Below are 24,913 nucleotides of genomic sequence, written 5' to 3'. Positions count from 1 at the left end.
CTGGGGAGGCTGCCAGGCAGTGGAGGCTGGTACCTTGGGCTCTGCTCCTGGGATGGAGGAGCTGGCCAAGTGCCTGTGCAGGCTCCCACTTCCCACCCGCCCTTCCCTCCGGCCTCTGCTCCCACTGGCCTCCACCCTGGGGGCCAGCAACACCCCCTCTCTGCCCCACCCCACCCCACCGTGACCCTGCTGGTCCCAGGAGGTTTGAGAATGCAAGGTTCCTGCAAACCCTTGGCCACCAACACCCTGGCCTCTGAGCAGCTGGTCCTGCTGTGCACAGGACTGGGGTTACTCCACTTCTGTCCAGATTCAAGGGTCTGAAGGTGGACTGGGGCTGGATGGATGTGAGGTCGTTTCCAATTTGGAATCACCACAACATGGATCTGTGGGGTGGGAGAAAGATGAAATCCCAGCGCAAGGGTCTGAGATTCCAGGTTAGTCAGGGATGCAGGTGACTCCTCTCTTTGCTCAGGGCAGTTGGGGAGGGGGAAGGACCTGACCAGGCACCAGAGCTGAGGAGTTCTTGGAGGGATCACTGGAATTGGGGCTGACTTCTTAGAGGCATCTTTGAGCTGAGGTACCAGCCCTCCACCCCCAGCAGCGCAGGACCAGACTTAGGGAGGGAGAGCAAGGCTGTGGACCGGACTGGCAGGCGTGTCCCTGAGGTCCCTGGTATGAGGCCGAATTTTCTCCTTGAGAAAGTGGGGATCCATGGAAAGATTTGAGGAGAAGCAGGCACAGGACGCTTCCCGGGATGACACAGGGGTACCGACCCGCTCAGCTCCGATGATGAGGGACAGCAGGGCTCCGGGAGGACCCAAGCGGCAGGGGCAGCCTGGGGCTTCTTGGAGGAGGGGAGGGAGTGTGGCTCTGGGACCCAGGGGTGAGAGAATTATCGAAGGGGAGGGGGTGTGGTCCGGAGGGAAGTGGCCTGAACGGACGCGAGAGCTGGGAGGGCACGCCGGGGCGGGAGGCGGGCATCAGCCGGACTTGTGGGCTGGCTGCCCTGGCGGGGCGACCTGGCCTCGGTTTCCCCACGCGGCGGGGCGGAGCGAGAACCGCGCGGGTCTGGAAGACGCCCTGCAGGGGGCGCCCGCGGGCGGCGCGGCCGGAGCTGGAGACCCAGCGGCCGCCGAGACGGCGGGAGCCGGCGCGCTAGCAGCAGGTCAGTGGGGTCCCGCGTCCGGGGTCCCCAGGGTCCCGGGCGGGCGGCCGGGCAGCGTGGGGCCGTCGGAGGCTGCTGGACTGGGAGGGCGGGAGGCGCGGGTCCCCTCCTCAGGTGCCCCGCCGCTCCGTCTCTTCCCGCCGACCTGAGAGCGAGTTCGTGGGCCGGGGTCCGAGCCCTGCCCGCGGCGGCGGCGGGAACAGCGGGTGCAGGGGCGGCTCGAGCGCGGCTGTCGCCCTAAGCCCGGTCGGGGGACGGTGCGCAGACCCTCTGGGCCACCCTGAAATGGACCGGAAGGTGCGCAGGGTAAGCGGGGCGGGGAAGGGGCGAGAGAGCGCGGCCCCAGCGGCAGGGGCGGGAACCTCGCCGGTGCGTTCTGGGCCACGGGCCGCCCGGGTACTCTATGAGCCCTCGGGGCGCGCCCTGGCCTGGCTGGGCTCGAGGCACAGAGGCCGGCCTGAGCAGGGCAGGCCGGACCCCGCAGACGAGAACTTCCACAGGTGGAGCTGCCGAACGTCCAGGTGTTCCCGGGAGGCTGGGTGAGCAGACGGCGTCCGAGCGCCTGGGGCGCAGCGAGAAGGGGAGAGTCGAACGCCGGCCGAGCGCGGGCGCGTCCAGTGGGCATTGGTGGCGGGAACCGGACTTAGGGGTCCCAGGAGAGGCCGGGGTTGGGGGCGCGCCTCGGACTGTCCTGGCCGTCCGCCGGGCTGCCCTGAGCCGACGTAGGAATTGCGGGAATGGTGGCGGCGCTCGAGGGACTTGGCGCGGGATGCCCAGGGGATCAAGGAGGGGCCGGGGCCAGCGGAGCAGAGATGTCTGCGTTGCGGGCGCGGCCACCGCGCTTTAGACTTCAATTTCCCCGACTGTACAATGGGAGGAAGGCGGAGGCCGAGGGCTCCGCAGGGGAGAAAAGAGAAGAGAGAAGTCCCCACCCCCTTTTCTCTGGACTGGAGCTGACCCCTGGGGGAGGACTAGGGCGGCCCCTTGTGCCGGTTCTCCCTCCCCATCTCAGGCGGCACCTAGGCCCGCTTCCACCCACAGGCCTGTGCTCCTTTCCCACCTGGAGCTCAGGCTGCCCTCTCCTTGGCCTCTGCTATCCAGCTTGCATAGACTCCCAGCCTCTGCACCCTCAGAAGACAATCCATGTCACCTCTATGCCGCTAGGGCTGCGCCTGCGTGTCCTGGCCCTGGGGCCCATGATGGAGAGTTCTTGGGAGCACAGTGGGCTAGGGAGGCTGTGTGGCATCAGGGGCTGCCTCCTTAGTCCTGCGGGGTCTGGTGCTAGATGCCTTGGATGGGCTGGAAAGGCTCTGCCCTATGGGCCAGGCCCCCTCCCAGGTTCTGGTCCATGGCGGGAGCTCCTCGCTGAGGCTTGTCCACACCTCCTTGCTCTACCCTTGCCCTTTAGGGTTTCCCTGGCTCTCCCAGGTCCTGGTGTCTCTTGGGCCACTGCCCCTCCCTCCCTCCCTATCCCCTCATTGCAGACCAGATTCTGGGCTAAGCTGGCTTCTCTGTTCACCGCCTCAGGGAGGCTGAGGGCAGCCCAGACATGGCTGGCAGGAGACAGGCTTTGGGCCAGGTGGGTTTTGGTGGACGTGTGTGTTGCCTTCCTCACACTGGCCTGGGAAGTGCAGGTCTCTGACCACACACTGGTCCTGCCCCCAGGGATCCACAGCCTAAGAGGGCAATGGCTGGCTTCAGAGGCAACCCAACGGACCAGAGACTTCCATGCCCAAACCTGGGTTCTAGTCTTGATTCACTTGCTGAGCAGCCCTGGTCACTGCCCCAGCAAACCTGCCTTCTCATCTGTAAAATAAGCATGATGGTGCAAGCAATGCTTACCGAGGGTTGTGGTGGAGAGTAAATGAGAGACAGGCATTGGTTGTGGGGGACAGATTGGGATCTGTGCTTGAGCTTGGGAACCTGGGAGGGAGGCTGTTAGCCTTATGGGGTTGGGGGGGGACACCACAAGAGATCGCTGTTGGCCGAGGGACATGTGGACTGGAGTTGGATTGGGAGCAAGCACCTGGCATCACACCCTGCAAAATGTAGGGCCTCTAGGTCTGCTGTGTAGGACCACAGCGCCTGGTGGCCCTCAGCAGTGACCTGAAATCCCTCAGCAACTCCTGCTCCCATTTAACCTGCCTGACTCCTGAGCCACCTGACTCTGAGTGAGCAGGAACTGCCACCCCAAGTGTCTTGTGGGGGTCAGTCCTGTCTGCTGAAAGATGTGTATACATGAGAGCCAGGGCGAGCACAGCCTGAGGGAAGGCAAGGGCTTGAAGGATGGGCTGAGAAGAAGTTTTGGTTGTGTGTGTCAGGGGACCCTGAGGAGATCACTGGTGTCAGGTGCTAAGTTGACAAAAGGATGAGCTCCGGCCCCTAGGGAAGGATCTGGGCCTGGGAAATGTTGGCGGCCACAGAAGGGAGGGTTTGCCCCATGGTCTGGAGGCTGAAGGGAGCAGTGGGAGTGCGGTGCTAAGGGTGGGCCCCTGGAAGTCTGTGCTGGGCCCAGATGGGGGAAGGGAAGTGAGGAATGGCAGGAGTTCAGAGCTGGGATGCAGGGAGCCCTCCCAAGAGACTGCTCACCTCCTGGACAGGGCTGGGAGCTCTGGGTGGTGGGAAGGAGCAGTTTAGTGGCCGAGGTCCCCCAGCCCTTGCCCACAGAATCATGCAAGGGGCCCCTAGAGTGTGGAAGCCATGGGATCCTGACTCCTGATGGGGACTGGAGAAGCTCAGCTGCCCTCACTCTAGCTGGGGGAGCAGAATGGTGGATGGGGGAGATGGGGGAGGGAAGGCAGGAGGCTTCAGCTTTCCAGGACCCCCGCAGGCCTTCTCTGGCATGCCTCTGGGCCTTGCACAGACTGTTGCCTTTGCCTGGAATCTCCTTTCCTCTCTTCCCTGACCCTTCAAATCCAGCATGAATGCCCCCTCCTCTGAGAGCCCTTCTAGACTCCTCTGGCCCACAACCCCTTCCATAGGACAAGCTTGTTTCAGAAGTTGCTGGGCAGGGTCTTTCTGCGGTTCCCACCTCTGTTGCTGCTCGCGTCAGCCCAGCTGTCACCTGGAAGAAAGGCTGCCTTGGTGCGCCATGGAGAGGCAGTCAGTGCCACTCTGGTGCCTCCCTGCTGTCAGGGTAGTGGTTTCTGCCCAGAGGCCCCCAGGGCTGGTATGTGTCTGCCCATCTGTCACAGAGCATTCACCTCTGGCCCCTCAGTGGCCTCTGCAAATCTTAAGCCGGGTACCAGAGGCCACTGAGTGACCAGGGAGCAGTGGCAGGGCTGTGCTGGAGTTGGTCTGGCTGACCCTCTTGCTCTCTCCTTTCAGCCTCCAGGGCTGCATCATCACATCTTCATCCCAGGGACCCCAGAAGTGGGTCTGCCTGCCTCCCATCCTCAGCATACCCACCCTCTGAGAGCTCCTGAGGCTGTGCGCCTGGCACTGCCCCTTCAGCAGGCCAGCCTTCTGTCAGGGTCCCACCCCAGGCCCACTAGGGTCTATGTTCTCAGGGCCATTTAGAAAGCCCCCCCCCCCCCATCTTGACCTCTTCAGGCATGGTAGTGCCTGTCGTCATGCCAGTAGAAGATTCACTTGAGAGGTGTGGGTGCTGAGCCATGTAGGTGAGGAGGTTGTCTCACTGTGGCCTGCTGTGCCAGAGGGGCCACAGTGCAGAGGGGAAGACTCTTGCTCAGGGTCTCAGGGAGTGTGGGATGGAGCAGGAGTGGGACCCCATCTGGGTTCCTTGCAACACAGGGTGGGCACATAGCACTTCGCGTGTGGAGTGGCCCCTTGGAGCGGGGAGTCAGGTGAGGCAGCCCATGGGGGTGAGTGGCCATGTCAGGCTGGGAAGAGGCAGGGCCTGTGGCCTCTCTGGCATCTGGCCTGGACACAAGGGGGTGGAAGGGGGATTCTGGGCCCCCAGCAGGGAGAAAGGCCCTGCAGCTCCAGGCGTTGCTGATGTGGAGGCTGCTCTGGGGGCTGGGCTCAGTGCAGGGAGCAGGCTCTCAGCCCCAGGCCTGCCCACATCCTGCCCCCAGGCTCTGAAAGCAGCAGCTGCACACCCCAGGGGCCGGGGGAAGGGACACCACTGGTGCCTGCCAGGGTACCTGGGGCCCAGCCCTCACAAGGTTCCTGAAGTTGGAGCTGCTAGCAACCCTGCAGGGAGGGAGAGAGGGAGGGAAGAGGTGCCATGACACAGAGGATGCTCACCTCCAGGCAACACTGGAGATGGCCCTGCTCTCATTGATGGGTTTGGAGAGGGGCCTGGCCGGTCCCAGGGTCCTGGGGTTTGGGAGTCTTGTGCCCAGGCCTGGGCCACTCTAAAGGCCACTGGAGGGCTTGTGGTTGGGGCAGAGCTGAGCTGCCTATGCAGCTATTTCTCCTTTGCTTGTTGACCTCCCCACTCTCCCACTGAGGTGCTGCTGCTCAGTCTACCTTCCATTTCTTTCAACTACCTGCTCTGAGGTTTGGGTGAGAATTCCACAGTGCGGTCTTCAGATCCCCAACTGTCTCCTCAAACTGTATGCACGTGACAACACATCAATTGTGTTCTCCTCAATCCTTCTGTTTTTCATTTCCAGGATTTTTATATTATTTCTCGTTCATATTTGCCTGTTCTTGTTTTGGTTCTGCCAATGATTCTCATTCTTGTTTATGGATACTACTCCTTTATCTCTTTGAAGGTCCTAAATGTCTTTGAAAATTATTAGATTACTATATTATCTTCATCTCTGGAATGAATTAATCTCTGTATTTTGGCTGCTGTTGCTTATCTTTCTTACCCTTAATTTTCCTCCTGTGCTTTGAAATTGTGGTTTGCAGGCTCATCTTAGTGGGAACTGAGGTCTTGGAAGTGGGGAGTGACCTGCACACCTAGGTAGTAGCCAGCTCAGGACAGTCTCCTGGGACAACTCTGCCTTACGGCCCCCCCACTGTGGGCTCAGGCTCAGCAGCAGGTGGCACAAAGCTCCCTGTGCTGTAGCAGCTGGGATGCTGCCTAGCACAGAGTAGGTACTTGGAAACATCTGCTGTGAGAAAGTAGTGGAGGAGTCTCAGGCTGGGATTCTGGAGCCCAGGAACAGGCCCAGTGTGGCTGCAACAGGCCCAAGGCGCTAGGCTGGCCTTGGTACATTGCCCTTAGCTGCACTCAGCAGCTGGTGTGCAGGGTCCTGCCTGCAAGTTGGCGGGCACTTCTATCCACCGGGCTCTTGGGGGTACAGCCACCATGTGGGCATGTGTACAGAAAGCCTTGTTAGTCTGATGTACAAGGAGCCAGGAAATGTGCAGGTTTGATTAAATGGAGTTTTAATTAAAGTGGCCAGACTGGTGAGGGTAAGGAGAAAGGCGGGAAGCAGCAGCAGTTTTGAGTCTAACTGCTGGGGAATCCTGTGGGGTTGTCCTTTTGAGGCTTATCATGCACCTTCCCCAGCATGTAACTCTGATCTGTACGGGATGGCTTCTGCCCTCTGCCCTGTCCCCAATAAGAGACAATCACAAGGAAATATTACATCATTAATATTTCATTTCCCCTCTTGGCTAGCAACAGATGACTCAAGGATTAATTAGAGCCACCAGAGAAGAACAGGAAATTGCCAGATCCTGGCCCCGCCCCCAGCCCCCTCCCCCTGGGCCTCCAACCTTCCTGTCACTCTTGCTCTAGGAGGCCTCTGAAGGGAGGAAAGCAGAGAGGGGCCAGGAGGCCCTAGGAAATCTTGCTGCTGCTGTTTTTCATGGGCATTCCCCCAGCTCTGTTCCACCCTTTTATGCTCATGGTAAAGCTGGGAGGGCATTAGCCTCTTTGAGCCTTAGCTTCCTCATCTGTAGAGTGAAGTTCATGGGGCCAGCCAGTGAGAACACAGATGACCCACAGGCCTCTGCACCCTCATTTCCTGAGCTCCCAAGCAGGCCGTACAACTATTGTAGAGGGTCTGGAGTGGAGTCCAGGCAGGTGGGCCCTGGGAGAGCACAGGGCTTGGTGGCTCAGTGGTGGCTGGAGCCTGGTTTTCCCCAGCTGTGTACGTTGATTCCCAGTTCCTGTCAGTGACTCATTAGTACCTTAAAACAGGCCATCATGGGAGCATTTTACTACAAAACTCTGGCAAAGGCCCCAAGTTAGGGCACCCCCAACCCTGGGCTGACTTGCGGTCTGACAGCTGGGAAGCTCCAACCTCCTCCCAGCTACCTCCGTGCCCTGCTGACCCCACGGTGCCCTGGGCTCCACTGATGTGCTCTGCTTGGGGCTGGGAGATTCTAGTCTGGCAAATAACCAGGTTGCCTGTGTGGCCAGGCAAGCTTCAACCCGGGATGTGCTGGCAGCTGCTGGAGGGCCTGCAGGAAAGCTGTAAGGTGGCTGATGGGGAGCCCAGTGTGCTGGGAGGCAGCCTTCCAGACCCAGCTGGCAGGGGTGTGTCTGGCTCCTTGCAGGGCTGACCTGGGCTGGAGGGTCTGTTGTATCCAGTGAGACTGGGAAGGTACCCAAGGCTTGCTGGACAGTAGGAAGGTGCCTTCAGCTTAGTCAGGAAGGGTGCTGGTACCAGGTGCTGTGAGGCCTGAGAGCCCACAGTACAGAAGGTGATGGGGAAGCCCCAAGGATTTAGGGGTCCTGAGTCTGCCAGGAGAACCTCACCAAACAGAGGGCTTGGGTTAGGGTCCCCAAACACCCTTCTATGCTGGGCATCCCAGCCCACATGGAGTCAGCCCAACATCCAGGGCAGATGCTAATGATGTGACCCCATCAGTAGGGCTCCAGGCAGTGGGGCCAGACAGCCCATGTTCAGCTCCACAAAAACGTGGTACTTGTCTGGGTCAGGTGGATCACTGGTGGCCCCACCTTATCTGACCCTGGGAAGAACCCTCTGAATCTGGATGATGGCCTAGGGCCAAGTCAGGTTTCTAGCCTGGGCTGGTTGGACTGGCAGAGGCTATGTCTCTGTCAATGCAGATTCCCCAGGAGAGGCTGAGGCCAGGGTAAGAAGGATGGCAGGGGGTTGTGAGGAGGCCAGGAAGGTGGATGGATGGCTCACTGGTGGTAAGAGGCAGGGTCCCTGGGGCTTGCTGGGCCTGACTGGACAGTGGCCCGCTGCTGGTGGTGCTGAACCTGGGAGGCCCCCAGATGGGAGGCAGCTCTGGGGGCTGTCACTTCACTCCTGCAGAACGAGGACGAGACACTGGACACATAGCCTCTGCAGTCAGAGTGTCCCTGGTGAATGCTACTCTGGGCTGCAGGCCGGGAGCACCAAGGGACACTGTGTGGCCAGAGTTGGCACCAGGAGACTTGGTCTGCCCTACCTCCGCCAGTGACATGCTTTGTAAGTAGCTGGCTGGCAAATGCCCTGTGCACAGCAGGGGCTCGGTGAGACTTGTCCATGGCCCCTTGGAGGCAGGCTCCTGCCAGGCCTGAGAGAAGCCGTGGGCTGCAGGAACCCCTTGGGTTCTCAGGAGCTCGGCCTCCTCTTCTCTCTCCGGCTTCCTGGGGCTGGGCACTCCCCTCCAAGCCTCCCAGTGGGCATGGGGGACGCCTCTCTGTTGTACCTCTCCGTGCCCACCCAGCTCCTGCCACCTGAGGTAGATTGGAGTTAGAAGGAAACTTGGGGTCATCTATTACAGCTCTAAATCACCTCCTGGACAGGGTTGGGGGAGCCTGGCCCTTGGAATACAGGCAGGGACAATAAGCAAACTTCTCCCAAGGTTGCCAGTCCTCTTGATCCCTCGTATCCTGGAAGAGAGAGGGGGAATGCAACCCCGAGCCCACATGTGAGCCTGAAAGGCAGCTTCAGGCTTTTTGTTCCCAGGCAGGCGGCAGCCACTCTCCATGTGCACCTGGACCATGAAAGCCCAGGACTGCAGGAGGGGGTGGATTTGGCATGGAGGACACTGCTGGGCAGCACAAGTGAGTGTGACAAGGGGGAGGTAGAGGTGATGGGGAGAGGCCCCTGGACTGGCAGGGGCGATGGAGACTGTTTCACAAGCTCAAGGGGGATCCCTGGGGGTTTGGGCTAGAGAGACTAAGACTTCTGCTTCTACTGGGTGTCACTAATTCTTTACATTTCTATGATATTTTGACTGGGGGAGCCCTTTCAAATGTGTTCACTCCCTTCTCATAGAATCATGGGTGAGAGCTGAAATGGCCCCCAGAGGCTACTGGGGTCCAACCTCCCCACTGTATCAGTGGGGAAACTGAGGCCCAGAAAGGAGAAACATTGTTGCCCGCAGTCCCCAGGCAAGCCTGGCTGAGCGCACCAGCCAGGCAGAGAAGCAGGCTGGGGAGCAGGTGTGGGAGGAGGGAGTGAGGGGGGAGGCGAGGCAGCCGCCCCTCCTAGATGTGCAGTCAGCTGGCGGGGGCTGCTGAGGGGCGGGCTCCCTTTGTGCCTGCTCCAACACCCTGTGCAGCACCACCAGTGAGGGCAAGAAGGCTTACCTGCCAGCAGTGGGAGACAGGACCAGAGGGCCGCCAGATCCTCCCAGATCAGAGCTCTGGGGTCTCTGGGCCTGTTCCTTATTCGGGCAGCATAGGTAGGTGCTGGTAGTCCCCGGGGAGCGCTCTCAGGGGGATGGAGCAGACTGAAGCTGGCTGAGAGAGAAGGTGGGTGGCCCTGGGAGATCCAGGGGTTAAGGAGGCCTTTCCAGGAGGGAGGGTCGTAGGGTAGTGGTGAGCTCAGGGATCCAGGAAACTGGCAGAGCTGCCACAGAAGGCTTGAGAAGCTGAGCCTGGGGGCCAACACAAGTGACTCAACTCTGAAAGTTCTCGGCTCCCTTGGAAGAAAAACGGACTGGGGTTGATCCCTGGCCCTCTGTTTCAGGTGGGAGAGGCAGGGCACGGTAGGTCGTCCTCAGGCTGATGCCCGGCCTGTGGGGAGGGTGTTGGGGAGCCGGGGCTGAGGGCTGCCCCTGGGAATCTTCAGCTGTGCCCCTGCCAGTGGTCCACCTCCTCACGCGGCTTCTCCCTTGGCAGGTACCACAGGAACTCTGAAGCTAAGCTGAGCCAAGATGCCGCCAGAGCCCCTGGAGAGGGCCTGGTTTCTGAAGACTTGGAGTTGGCTGTGAAAAGCCCTTGGGGGGCCCCCCCCAACGGCAGGGACGCTCCTGGCTCCTGTGAAGGGGCTCAGGGCCTGGGCAGGCCAGCTGTGCTGCAGCTATGGACCGTGAGCTGGCCTGGCCTGCGTCCTTGCTGACCCTGCCCATCTGCAGCTGTGCCCAACATGGGCTCCTCGGTGTACATCACGGTGGAGCTGGCCATTGCCGTGCTGGCCATCCTGGGCAATGTGCTGGTGTGCTGGGCTGTGTGGCTGAACAGCAATCTGCAGAACGTCACCAACTACTTTGTGGTATCCCTGGCGGCAGCCGACATCGCCGTGGGGGTCCTTGCCATCCCTTTTGCCATAACCATCAGCACGGGGTTCTGTGCCGCCTGCCACAGCTGCCTCTTCTTCGCCTGCTTCGTGCTAGTCCTCACGCAGAGTTCCATCTTCAGCCTCCTGGCCATCGCCATTGACCGCTACATCGCCATCCGCATCCCACTCCGGTGAGCCACGTTCTCTTCCCTGGTACACCTCATGCTGGGGGCCACATCTGTGAAAAAGCTCCCTGTGTCAGGGTCTGGTCTGTGCCAGGATCAGGGTGAACCAGGGGTCAGGGTGAACTTGGGGTCAGGACTTGGTCTGGGTTGTGTTGAGCTGAGGACAGGGCCGTGGGGCTGTCTGGGGCTGCCCAGAGCTTGGCACATGGCCAGCACTTGTGCCACACCAGCTGATCCCTGTGGGCACAGGGCAGGCTGGTCCTTCCCAGGCTCCCCTGGGCTACATGGGTGAGGCTGCCGTGTTTTGGCTGTTGGCAGATGTGTGCAGCCCAGGCCTGGGTGGGTGCATCTGGGTCGTTCTTCACACAGCATGACAGTGGGGCAGGGTGGGCACCACGGAAACGACAGGACCTGAGAGCTAGAAGCCCGCCCACCTACCCGCCTGCCTTCCTCCAGCTCCTCCAGGCCGCCCTGCAGCTTGCACATTGGGAAAATGACCCAGAGGGGAAGTGCCTTGGTCAAATGCCTTCGTGAGTCACTTGGACCTCTATGCAAATTCTGTGCTGCTCAGTCACCAAGTGTTCATGGGGGACGGGAGCTGGCTGGTGGATGGGGGTTTTTATGGTGAAACTTTTGTGAAATGACTTCAGCCATGTATTGTGTAAACAAAGACTTTCCCTGAGGCTGAGTTCACTTAAAGACAGCCTCCACCTACCACCACCAACCCATGGACAGGGCTAGGAAGTGTGTCCCTCCCCACCTGGGGGCCGGCCTAGGGGCCTTCTGCCCCACCTCCTCGCCCCTCCACCCTGGAGCTGGGTTCCACAGCCTAGATGGCTGCAGGCCCTGAGGGAGGTCTCAGAGGATGGTGTGCCCCCATCCAGTGGCGAATTCTCTGAACCAGAGTAGTCCCACCAGCCCCATGCTGGGCTGAGGGTGCCCCAGCCAGGACAGGGAACAGGCTCAATGAGCAAATGGAAATATAGAGTGTCAAACCCAGGGGCACCCTTAGAGGTCATTTCCTCTCATCTTATGGATGGAAAAATGAGGCTTGGAGAAGGGAGTCAGCCCCCAGGGCTACGCAATGAGTTGGTAGCACAGTCAGGACTGGGCATGGGAAGAAACATGACTGCCACCTTCGGTGACTTCAGTCTTTTGGGAGCTGGTCATAGGGTGGCCCCTGTCTCCCAGAACCTGGGCCACCTGGGCTGTAAGGGAAAAGCAGACAGACACCCTCATCATGCTGCTTAAATGAAGGAAGGAGCCTGGGCCCCGTGTGGCCCTCCCAGAATACTTTGTCTCAGGACAGCCTAGGACCCTTGTCAAAAGAAAAGGGGACTCTGGCTGGTCCTAATAGAGGACCAGCCTAAACGGGCAGAGCCAGAGTCCAGGCTCGACCAGGACACAGAGGCCTTAGGGCTCCCAGGCTGATTGATTGGTGTCCACTTCGGGGCCAGGCCAGTGTGGGCTGGGCTGGGCCGGCCCTGGCGGAATGTTCAGTGGGGAGCAGAGGTGTCGTTCTCAATTTCTTCCCTGATTCAAGGAGCAGTGGATTTGAGGGAGAGATCAGAGCTGCTGGTCTCAATCTAAAGGGCCTTCCTTGGCTTCTTTTTCTTGTCTGTTTTTCAAGAGTCAAAAGTCCCATCCTCCCTGATGCAAGAGGATGGGACATGCTGTGTGACTGTGGAAAGTCAGCTGCCTCTCTCTGGGCCCATTTTTCATCTATAAAAGGGGCCAGGTCTCTATCCCTCTGAGCTCACAAAGGTGTTCTGAGGGCCCAGTGAGTGGACTGGAGTGATGGGTCCCTGAGAAAGGATGGCAGGGTGGGGTGGATGGAGATTCAGGTCTTTCTGAAGCTGCTGGAGGTTCAGAGCCATGGACCTGCCCCCCCCCCAACCCCATCTGCCTGCCCAACTCCCACAGTCTTCCAGAGCAGGACCTAGTTCCACCCAGACCTTGGCCATTTGAGCTCCACTTGATAGGGCTTAGAAGGGTCAGCCTGGCTGTCTTGGGTCAGGGAGCCAATGGGATGACGGTGGTGATGATGCTCAACCCCCCTTGGGGCAGAGAGCTCCACGTTTGCCAGAGGATGTTGGCTCAGCGTCTCCTTTGATCTTCTCGGCCGGCATTGTGGCCGGGCGGATGTTATGACCCTCCTGTTACTCATGGGGAGGCCAGAGCCAGAGAAGGAAAAGTGTCTCCGGACGCGGGGACTCCAGGGCCCTTCACCCTGCTCCAGGTCCCCTTGGGTCCCTCCACTTTCCTCTTCCTCAAGGGTACTGGGCTGGCGAGGGCTGGGAGAACGAGGTGTGTAAAGTTGTCCGTGTGGGGCTCCTGAGAGCAAGCTGGGCATGAGTGGGGACTAGATGGAGGCAGATGGTAACCCGGGGCAGCTCTGGGACTGCTGCCTGGCTCAGGGTGCCCATTCCTGCCCCCCTTCCTCTGTCCCCTTCCAGCTGGAATCCAGTCTCTCCTGTGTGCTGTTTCCTGATCCACTCAGTAAGTCCATTTGGCTAACCTGAAGTCCAGCCTCTGACCGATGCTCTGGATGCCTAGCTCCAGGCCTGCACCGTTCACCATTAATTTCTTTTTCTTTTTTTTTAAAAGAATTCAGTTTCAGAAAAATCTTATGTGCTCCTTCCCAAGTGCACGGACCCTACTGGGCTAGGGCAGGGCCTGGACAGAGGCAGGGATGGGAGCTCTCCATGTCCCCAGAGGACAGAATTCCCAGGGTGACAAAGGCTTTCTTTTCCCAGGGGAATTCCACACCCCTTGTCTCCCATCTCTCACTTTAGCCCCTTCTGACTGCTCTCTCCCTTCGGGAAACAGGCCTTCTTATGGGGCAGCAGAGTCCTGTGTGGTGAACTGCCCCAGGGAACAAAACCTGAGTACCCTGGCTTCTAAGGGGGCAGGATTGGGAGAGAGGACTCCCTGCAGGAGATGACGCCATGGGTTGCTGGGGATGCATTGGAATGGGCATTGGCGTGTGTGGGGGAAGGGGTAACAGAAGGGGGCCAAGCCTGGACAAAGGCCACAGGGAAGGAATAAGCATGTGGGCTCTGGGCCAGGGAGAGGTGACTGACAAAGAGGAGAACAAGCCTACAGGGAGGCTGTGAGGCTGGCTCAGGCCTTCCCATGCTTGGGAGGGAGTTTGGGTTTTAGCTGTAGGTCAGTGGCTCCTTTGGACAACTTAGGAAAGCTCCGCCTTCTCCTGACTGAAGGGCAAATGCACGGGAAGCCCTGACCTGAATTGTGGGGGGTACTATTGGCTCATAGGGTAAGCCCCCAATGTAAGTAATGGGGAGCCCCCAGGAAGGGGCAGCCTGTGAGCTGGAGGACACAGGGATGCAGAAACACCTCTAAACGCGGGGGCTGTGGTTCTGGCACCGGCTTCCTATGACACTTCTGGGCTCCCCAGAACAGCAGAGCATGACCCTGGATGGCCTTGGCACCCCCTCCACCAGGCAGGCAGTCTATGTCTGAGGCCCAGGAGGGCAAGATGTGACTGCCTTAGTCACAGACACAGCTCAGGGGATGGGAGATGCTGCTAGGCCAGGCTGTGGCTTGGCCATGGTTCCATCTGGGCCCTAATGTTGATCCAGTCCCCTGGGAGCCTGGGTCCAGGGCTCTCAGCCTAAGAGGCTTTCTTTCGAATAACAAAATTAATCTGTTTGGTATCTTTTTAAAATAAATAATACCTGCATGTATTACAACATCAAAAAAGAACAAAAGCATAAATGGTAAAGAATTGTCCCCCTTGCCCCACCTCAGCTCCCTTCCTGGAAGGCAGTGTTGGGAATCCTTCCAGACATCCTTTGCATACAGAGACAAGTGCTATCAATGTGTTTCTGTGTCTGTCCCCAGGACAGGAGGAGCTTTCTTTTCAGAATGCAGTGGCAGACTTCCTCTCCTAGGTTTCCTCATCTAAATGTAGACAAGTGGACAAAACAGGAATTTTCAAACCGTGTCCCCAGAAGCCTTCAGGCTGGGCCCTGGCTTCCCCCCCAGTTCATTCATTCAGTGAATATTATTAAGCCTCCTCTCTTCCTCGGCAGCTCCAATTCTGTGATTGCCTGGGAATGCAGGTGAGAAGGGTTGCTGCTGGAGAACAATTTGAAAATCCCCAAAGCAGGTGGCCTCCAGGATCTTCTACACCATCCCTATTACTGCTTGCTTCTGCCTGACTGCCTCAAATGACAGGAGCTTCACCACTGCCTGAGGCAGTCCATTTCTCCTGTGAATAGCTCATTTACCCTGAGCCACAATCCATCTCCCTATAATTTTCACCCAACAATTCTACAATCTGCCCTCATGGGACAGTGCTCACAAGCCCCAGATTCTTAGTCCCATTTTACAGATAGGGAAACTGAGGCTCAGAGAGGCAGTGACAACATGGCTAAACAAGAATGCACCATCGCTAGAACCCAGAGGGAATATGCTTTTCTTCAGAAAAATATCAACATTAAAATAGCCTCCTGGGACTTCCCTGGTGCCCAGCGGTTAAGACTCCGAGCTCACAATGCAGGGGGCCCAGGTTCGATCCCTGGTCAGGGAACGAGATCCCACATGCCACAACTAAGAGCCCGCGTGCCACGATGAAGATGCCACATGCCGCAACTAAGACCCAGTGCAGCCAAATACATAAATAGATATTTAAAAAATTAAAATAGCCTCTTATTCAATCAGATCATATAAATTACTATTTGTAGAGTACTAAAAACAGTGCCTGGCACAGAGCAAGTGCTAGATAAGTAATAAATGGAAAAAAAAAAAACTGTGACCTCACGTTTGAAGCTCCAGAACAGGAGATAGGGCAGTATAGGCTCTCTGTGGCTTGACAGAAATGGGCAAGTCCATGACCCTCTTCCTGCTGCAGGCACCCAAGCCCCCAGTGAATGGGGCGGCAGAGCTCCGGAGAACGGTCCTACTAGGTTACTGTTTGGGTTCAGAAATGAGGAAGTTACCTTGGCCCAAGTTGCCTCTGGATTCCTGGAATGTCCAGGCAAGTCCATTCCTCTCCTTGGGCCTCAGTTTCTCTACCTATAAAACGAGAGGGTTGGAATAGACTAGAGGTCAGAGGCCACTGTGTTTTTTTTTCCCTTAATTTGAATCAGTTGACAAAATTTAAACCATGGGAGGTTTTACCCAGAAAAATCAGCTCCCAGACCCTCCTGAGATCTGGCAGCACTGGGCAAGTTTGCATGGTGGGGGTGGGGGAGGGGGTGGCTGAGTGGTATCAGCTGCCTCCTGCACATAGGGTAAATACCCACCAGCCTGCCTGCCTCACACATTTGTAACCTCTAGGCCCCTGTGTTTGCTACCCCATGGACTAGTTTCTATGGATACTTCCAGCTCCAGAATTAAGCATGTTTTTCCTTGACACCTACTATGTCCTGTCTCAGTGATGGTAATGCAGTGATGGATATAGGGACCCAAGGGGCCCCCAGCCTTGGGAGCCCAGATTGGGTAGGGATTAGTTGAGCTTGGGTAGTAAACTTCTCTGAGATCTATCTAACCTGAACTTAGAAAGGATGGGTAGGGTTTACTAGGTACAGAGGAAGGCAGTCTGGTGTTGCCAGAATCAAAACCGTTAAATGCAAAGTCATCCCTCAGAGATAACTGAGGTCATCTTCCTCAGTCAGGGAGAAGACTTTTTGATTGCCCTTTCTTTTAATAAAATCGATACCACCCTTTTTTGTTGGCCTGAGGTCAGCTTCTGAGCCAGCAGATCAGGCCACTCCCCGAGTCTGGAACTGAGTCTGGTGCTCTAGAGTGCTGAGTGATTTGCGCAGACTACCTCTCCTCTCTGGACCTTTGAATCTCATGCAACTCTTACCTCTTGAATGTTAAGGCTTATATAAATGTTAAGACATACTGATCTCATCTCTCTCCAGAGGGCTGTGGGTGAATTTGGAAGGGAGAGGGGGTATCTCATTTGGCCCGGGACCTCCACCCCTCCTTTTCCCACCTGTACCACCTCTCCTTAGGGGCTTCTGGAGACCCTAAGTCAAGTGGGGAAGGAAGAGCATAAGCACAAGAGATGTGAACCACCTACAGGTTTGATCTGGCTGGTTTGGTTCCCAGCCAGCGAGTACCCTCCTGACCCGTTCCCACTCTAAATAAAGGGACACCCACTGTAGCATCGACTGAGATCAACATGGAGGTTATAACTTCTCCCCTCCTCACCCCCCCCCCAGAATCACTTATTAATTCCTTCAAACCAAACTAATTAAGTCCCAGGACTACTCGTAATACTATTCAAAAATCATCTGGACGTCCGTGCAGTGGTCTCCCTTTCCAGGGTGCCTGCTCTCCTGTTACCTCCTGTGAGAAAAGGCCAGGCTTGGCCCTCCTCTGAACAGAAGAGGATACTGAGGCTAGGAGGCAGGAAGTGACTGGTCCAAGACCTCACAGCCAGTGGATGAGGTACAGGTTGCTGCTCTGGGTTTCTGACTCTTGGCCCTTCCCAGCCCTGGTTTCCCAGGCCTCTGACGCTGGTCTCCTCTCCCCAGGTACAATGGCTTGGTGACAGGCACGAGGGCCAAGGGCATCATTGCAGTCTGCTGGGTGCTATCGTTTGCCATCGGCCTGACTCCCATGCTAGGCTGGAACAACTGCAGTCAGCAGGAGGGCAGAAACCACTCGCAGGGCTGCAGGGTGGGCCAGGTGGCCTGTCTCTTTGAGGACGTGGTCCCCATGAACTACATGGTGTACTACAACTTCTTTGCTTGTGTCCTGGTGCCCCTGCTGCTCATGCTGGGTGTCTACTTGCGGATCTTCCTGGCAGCCCGGCGACAGTTGAAGCAGATGGAGAGCCAGCCTCTGCCGGGGGAGCGAGCCCGGTCCACGCTGCAGAAGGAGGTCCACGCTGCCAAGTCGCTGGCCATCATTGTGGGGCTCTTCGCCCTCTGCTGGCTGCCCCTGCACATCATCAACTGCTTCACCTTCTTCTGTCCCAAGTGCAGCCACGCCCCACCCTGGCTCATGTACCTGACCATCATCCTCTCCCACACCAATTCCGTGGTGAATCCCTTCATCTATGCCTACCGCATCCGCGAGTTCCGCCAGACCTTCCGCAAGATCATTCGCAGCCACATCCTGAGGCAGCGGGAGCCCTTCAAAGCAGGTGGCACCAGTGCCCGGGCCCTGGCAGCTCACAGTAGCGACGCGGAGCAGATCAGCCTCCGCCTCAATGGCCACCCTCCCGGGGTGTGGGCCAACGGCAGTGCCCCCCAGCCTGAGCGGCGACCCAATGGCTACACCCTGGGGCTGTTGAGTGGAGGGAGTGCCCGTGAGTCCCACCGGGACATGGGCCTCCCAGACATGGAGCTCCTCAGACAGGAGCTCAAGGGAGAGCACCCAGAGTCCCTGGGCCTCGAGGGTCCCCAAGCCCAGGATGGAGCAGGAGTGTCCTGATGAACCACTGAGTCTGCCCCTTCCTAAAGGAAGGAAATCTTTCTCTTCCTGGTTGGTGGAACCAGTCACGTTGAGAGAAGAGTGCATGTGCCGGAGACCCTTCTCATGGCCGGTTTCCACTTTGGACTGAGGAGGGAGCCCCGGCTGGAGCAGCATGAGGCCCAGAAGGAAGGGTTTGGAGTCCGAGGAAGTGGACGTTTCATGCTGGGAGGCCCTGCATCAGGCCAGAGCCCCAGCACGAGAGCATCTTGGCTGGCCAGGGCTGGTCCCCAACTCCAGAAGCACCTAGAAGTGCCACCTTGTCTCCGCAGAGCAGCTGTGGCAGAGCAGGTTGGCTGGCCTGAGGCTGGGGAGTGGTTCCAAAAGGCCCCCCTGCCACACACACACCACCCTCCCCAGACTTTCCAAGGATTCAGGAGCTATTGTGCTCAGAGGTGGCGTTTGACTATTTTTTCCAGGAGAAAATGTAAGTGTGAGGAAACCCTTTTAATCTTCCCTCCCTGGTTGCTGGCTCTGTTTCAGCCCTGCTGCTAACCTGGCACCAGGAGTTGGCCCAGGGAGACCCAGGCAGCCCTCTCCCGCTGCCATGAGCTGCCATGCACATCTCCTTCGAGGACAGCGAGTTGTAATGGAGCCGTGCCAGAGCGTGGGCGCAGGGGAGGATGTCGGGGCTGGCCAGGAGGGGTTAGCCTGGGGAGCTCAGAGCTGCCCAGGTAGAGGCCCTATCTAACTGCCTTTCCTTCTGAAGGGAATGTTTTTTTTTTCTGAGATACAATAAAAATGAGCCACGTTGTGTTTTAAGCTTGTCCAATTAGAATGGTGTCTGAGTTCCTTTCCCTACTCCACAACCAGGCCTGGCACACACATATGGGTATGTGTTGCAGGTGTAAGAGAGTGTGCACATATGTGCAGACAGCCTGCCTGCCTGGGGCTGTGATGGGGCTCCCAGGCTCCCATCTTCCTAGGGAAGAGGCTGCCTGGATGCACCAAAATGCAAATGCCCATGTGCAGCCCCAAACCTGCATTCCTGTGAGAAGAGGATGTGAAAGGAGGGGGCCCTTTCTCTAGCTGCTCTCCCTCCAGAAGCCACAGACCCATCCAGCCCTAGGCATTCCCTCAGTGTGGGGACCAGGCTCCTCCCTCCCTCATTACCTTCCTAATGTCCTTTGTAGGTCTCCTTCTATGTTACCTTCTCAGAGCTGTTTCCTTCACTCCCCACTGCCCTGCTCCACCCCTCAGCTGAGAGGGGATCTAAAAATGATGAGGGGGTGGGGTGGGGGGCTAAACTGCCTTCCCCTGGAGTCATCCCTCCTCCTACTCAAACAAAGAAACGTACAAGGAACGGGTGTTTCCTGCTCTAACGCTGTCTCTGGGGCCCCCTGCCTAAGGAGGGGGTGCCACCCTTCTGTGCTGGAGAAGTCTGAGGCCCAGGGGAAGTGAGCAGCGTGCCCCAGCCGCAGGGCCAGTCTTGGTCTGAAGTCTCGTAGGCACACTCAGGGCGAAGACGGGCAGGAATGTTAGAACTTCACAGGTAATCCTCACGCAGCCCTGGGAGCCCCATTTTACAGATGACTAAACAACAGAGAGACTAAACCACCTCTCCTGAACAGAGAGGTTAAGTACTTGCCCCAGTCACACAGCTAGTAAATGGCAGAAGTGAACTTAAAACCCAAGGTTTATCTGACCAAAAAATCCATGATTTTTTTTCCCATTAACTTAACGATGAACTATTTCAACCAAACCGAAAAATATGAAATAATACCATGTTCCCACTACTCTGCTCAAGAAACGAAACATGACAACCAACCCCTCCCCATATTATCACCCTGCTTCGTGCACCTGGAAACAACCACTTTCCTGGGTTTCATTTTGTTCCACTGCACATCTTAATACTTCTACTAGACAGATGTATATGTAAGTATCCCTAAACCAACACAGGTTTATTTTAGCAATATTTCACTGTCGTTATCTATCAGAGGTCCTCTGAACTGGCTGCACAGAAGAGACCTAGGACGCTCTAAAGAGCGCCGACGCCTGAGCCCTTACCCCAGAGATGCTGGGTCGACCCAGGCAGCAGCAATTCCCCAGGGGTTCTCATGGACAGTCAGGGTCAGAACCACTGACACAACCGCACAGCCCACCCCATCCACGCCAGCTCCCTCCACTCTCCTACACACTTTGGCCTGGGCTTGCTGCAGGCTGAGGGCAGAACAGTGGCCTGTTTTGTGCCTGAGGTGGCCAAGAGCACAGATGCTGTCAGTCCTCATGACCAATTGGTGGGAAGAGGCCACTAAGAGAACCACAAAGGTAGGTAAAGAAGAAATATCGTCTCTCCATCCTTTTTGAGGCCTCTTGGGAACAGAGCTTTGGGTGCTGGGCTACATGGTGCAGGCTTTGGGTTGGGGAATAACAGGGACAGGGTCTTAGGAAATACTTTGGATACAACTGAGCCCTAGACCCTCGCAGGACCAGCCCATAGGCCAGCTCTGGAGCCCAGGCCCACGTGATCATGCTTCCTCGGGTCCCCAGGGGGCCCAGTGTCCCATCACCACACACACCCTGTACAAGCTCCCACTGTGAGCCAGGCTCATGGGTAAGCGCACATACACAGACACGAACAGATGCATGTGTCATTCCCTGACTATGAGAGAATACACGTGTATGCACGCAAACATACAGAGCCCACCTCAACAGCAGCAGCAGCAGTGAGACATAAGGCCTGGCCCAGCCCTGGGGCTGCAGACGCGTGTCTGCCCTGGGCCAAGCTGCCGGGGGCAATACCAGGGCTGCTCTAAGCCCTAAAGCTCTGTCCTAGGGCCCCTCTGCTCTCTCCTTGCTCTTCCCAAAGGGCTGGGGATGGACCGCATGCCTCATGCAAGCCTGTTCCAAGCACAAGAGTTCCATCACAGAACCTGTCCGTGTGGTGGTCCCAGCCTCGCTCCATGGCAGTTGCAGCCAGGGTCCCCAGGGAAGCCTGTGAGCAGAGGCCTGGCTCAGGCCGCGTCCTGGCTCATCACTCGCCCCATAAGAGACAGGACACCTACCTTTGCAAGCCTCCCCATTTGTGTTAAGGTCCTTTCCTCTGGGAGGACTTACATAAAACACTTTGGGCTCCTGGTGGGTGGGGTGGGCCAGCCTCAGTTTTGCACATACTGACCAGGGGACAAGCTCTGGAGACAAATCGAGGCAGCTCAGGGATGAAGGGCAGCCTGGGAAGTAAGAGGAAATGAGAGGCTGCCCCCTGGATCTACTGGGCTGGGTCTTGATAACCCAGAGCTGGAAGTGGGCCTTCTTTGCAACTGTGGTAGAGAAACAGGAACCCGGGGGCTCGCAGAAGCCAACTGCTTAGGGAGTAGGAATGGTTCTGTGCAGCCTGCCCTGATGCCCAGGGCCTAAATAAAGGCACGTCAGGATGGCACTCTGTGCCTAGAACGCACCCCTATCCTGTCATGTCACACAGGCTCCCAGCCAGTCCTGTGGGCTGCTGCCATGGTGAACACTCTTCCCCTAAGCTCCCAAAGCGCTTCCTGAGCATGCTGGGACACCCCTCTGCTGATGGGAGGTTACATTAGGGGGGAAGGAACTTGGGGAGACCTGAGATCTGCTGTGAGGCAAGTCACTCCCTCAGGGAATGAAAAAGCGCTCTGAAAAGTGGAGAGCACTCTATCAGAATGCTCTCCTCCCCTCCTCTGTCCTAAGGCACCCCTCACTGCACTGTAACTCATCATTAGCAGTAACTGTCACTGTTGGGATAGCCCCTGTCAGGCTGCAGAGCCAGGAGTGGGGCGGGAGAATGTCAGGTGACTCACAGCCTTAAAGGAGAAGGCTGGACACACAAAACACAGAGCCTGGGTGCAGAGTCACCTTCCTAGGTGCTCTGGCTCCACCCTTTCTTTTGCCAGAGGAGAAAGGGCAACTTAGCAGAGCTTGCCCACAAGCCCCCCTGCCCTGCCACTAGTCAGGCTTAGAGAGGGGCTGGGCTCAGGGAGAGGCCAGGCCAGGGTGTCAGCACAAGGCTAGGCAGGTGACAGGTGTAATGACCCAGTGTCCTCTGAGCGAAGAATATTTTCCCACCAGTAGGAAAGGCTTGGTGCAGAACCATCCACACTTCTCTGCCTTGCCCAGGGAAGCGTGTGTGTATGTGTGGCGGGGGGGTGGGGGGAGAAAGAGGGATTGATTTTGCAGAATCAGCCTCTGGACTGGCACCTAAGGAGCAGACTAGAACTGGAGTCCCACCTCCTGACTTTTTGTTCCTCTCAACCACTTAATGAGAACCTGCTGGTGATGCTGGGCCTGGGTCAGCAGGGAGGGGGGTGCACAGGTGCCACCAATAGGGGCAGCAGGAGGTGAGGCCACCAGCATGACACAGGCTCTGGTAGTGCAGTGGAGGAGCAGGTCTCACCCAACTGGGGAATCAGGCAGGTTGAAGTGAGTTAGTCTTCCGAAGGCCAACGGTCAAGTCCAGGGCTGTGTTTTCCAGGTGTTTGTTAGGAGATGTGAAGGAGAAGGAGCTGAGTAGACGTGCACCTGATTTACATCTGCCCACACAGGATTATGCCACCCATTTGCAGGCAATTTTCAAGTTAAAATGTTGTCAGAGGGTTGTCACAGTTTTGATCTTTCTTTTCTGTTCTTTCTCAATCCACCCACATTTTCTAGTTGGTATAGAGAGGAGAGTGAGGGGGATAAAACCTGGTTTAGATTCAGATTTTTGGAAATGTTAGATGGGACTTTAAAAATTATGTAGTTTTCTCTTGGGAAAATTTAGGCCCAGAACCCAACATACATCACAACTGTTGTCTGCTGCAGAATCTTTAGGGGGACTAGAGAGACCAGGCCAGGCCTTCTGCTACCTCTGGGGTTTCAGCTTGACTCTCTTTCCTGCCTCATTCAGAAATGCAAAAAAATCCCTCTGCTTGCTCCTAAAACCACCACCCTGCTTCGCCGAGCTCTGAATGGGGGTCAGTACCAGGTTCAAACGGCCTTGCCACTGACTTCTTCTCGGACTGTGGGCTAGCCCCTCTTTGAACTGCCATGCCTGCTTTTAGATAAAGCAGATAATAAATGTGAAAGCACTTTGGAAGGTATATGAGATAAAGAAACATGGCAAGTGTGAATTTAAACCAGGCACCTTGGAAGCCTCTGGTGTCTGTGGGGCCGGGAGCTGGGTGTGGACACTGGCTGACAACTGAGGCAAGGGACACAGACTATGGATCACTTGCTGTCTGCAGCCCAATCCTGTCCCATACATTTAACACCTCAAGTCCAGGGGAGTTAAGGCTTACCAAAGATGCAACAGAGAAGATATTATAAATGTCTGAGCTGACAGAATCAGGATTCAAAATGACCTCAGGGGCACCAGACAGAGAAAACTGAGCAAAGATCAGTGTAAAGTCCTGCACTGAGTTTGAAAAAGCAAATGTGCAGGGAGAAGTGGGAAGAGAGAACCCAGCTACCATCAGTTCATGTCATGACAATGAACACTTCAGTTGCTAAGGTCAGCAGAGGCCAACTTTGTGCAAAATGCCAGAGAAAGAAATGGCTGCAGCCGCAAGCTGCATTGCATTGCCGTTAACAGGAGCCCCAGGCGGGAAGAGCTCACGGGGTCCAGGTCCTGGCTCAAGGCAGGAGGCTGGTGTTCAGTTCCCAACACCACAGCTGATCATCAACAAACTGAAGTACCCTATGAAGACGTGCCCACCCAGAGAAGGTAGTCTCTCAGTGACACCTGGCAGGATTAACAAGTAACCAAAGAAAGGCACTCAAGACCGGGGGAGGAGGCGGGGTGTGTCTGCAAACCGGAAACTGAGAACGGTTGGAGGAAAGAAGGCTGGAGATGACTGAGGGAGAGCCAGGACACCAGGTGAGCAGACCAGAAGAGGGAAGCAGCTTGTCATGTGCTGTCCCAAAGGGCACAACTAGGCTTAGTAGGACAACCTACAGGAGTTCTGGGGCTCACAGCAACTCTGGTGGAACAACTATAGTTCATGTTTGAGGCTACCGGGCTGCAGCAAATGGAGACCCCTCCAAGGGCACTCAGGCCTCACTGGCCTGCAAGGGGCATGGGCATCGTTGTGAGCCTTTGAGGAGCCTCCCCCGAACCATGAGGGCATAAGGCCAGATAAGGATGGCTCTTCTTTCTTGCCCAGAATTGTCTCAGGATCCTGGAAGCCCGAAGCAGGAATGGGGGATAAGATAGGTGATAAGGAAGAGGGAATGACAAAGTATAAACAAAATAAAACCATCACCTGACTCAAGTTTATAGGTATAGGTGAGGGCTGATGACCAGGTGTGAACTGAAAGGAATCAAAGGGCCCAGTGCCCTATATCGACGGAATATACCCAAGACCTAAAATTCTTCCCACCAGAACCACCTGCAGTGACAGCAGGTGGTGACAGCTGAAGTGCACTGCTGTCTGGTGGGGGCAACATGTAATTTATCGGGTTAGCATGTGGACATCTGGTGGAGAAGCTTGAGGAGCTGGGACATGGGGTAGATAAGGTTTCATGCAGCACAGGGTTAAGCAAACTTTGCCAGTTTATGAAGTACTCTACCCAATGAGTGCCCGAGGGTGAAGTATGGGAGGGTCCTCACCCACCTCCTCCCTACCCCCATACTTCCCACTGCCACTCCTAACTGCCCTAATCCTTTCCTTATCTCCCCAAGTCCAATCTATTGTATCCTGCTAATTCCTCTTTCCAGATGTCTTCTGAATCTGTTCAATCTATCCTACTCCCAGGAACCCCCTAAAAGTCATGGTGTTAGCTGAGGCCTCACCATCTCTCACCCACCTGGATAAGCTCCAAACCAACCTCTC

The 24,913-nt window shown here is 56.7% G+C and overlaps 1 protein-coding gene across 1 annotated transcript; it reads left to right on the top strand.

The window, feature by feature from the left end:
* The first annotated feature begins 10,362 nt into the window (after nt 1-10,362).
* On the top strand, nt 10,363-18,095 carry ADORA2A (adenosine A2a receptor). Its single transcript, XM_065890109.1, has 2 exons — nt 10,363-10,685; nt 17,192-18,095. Exons 1-2 carry the CDS (start codon nt 10,363-10,365, stop codon nt 18,093-18,095), a joined length of 1,227 nt encoding a protein of 408 aa, XP_065746181.1.
* The last annotated feature ends 6,818 nt before the right edge of the window (nt 18,096-24,913 follow it).

Source organism: Phocoena phocoena, chromosome 13 (genome assembly GCF_963924675.1).
Source record: "Phocoena phocoena chromosome 13, mPhoPho1.1, whole genome shotgun sequence".
NCBI lineage: Eukaryota > Metazoa > Chordata > Mammalia > Artiodactyla > Phocoenidae > Phocoena > Phocoena phocoena.
The sequence above is the reverse complement of the archived record's forward strand: the minus strand, read 5'-3'. Positions and strand labels throughout refer to the sequence as shown.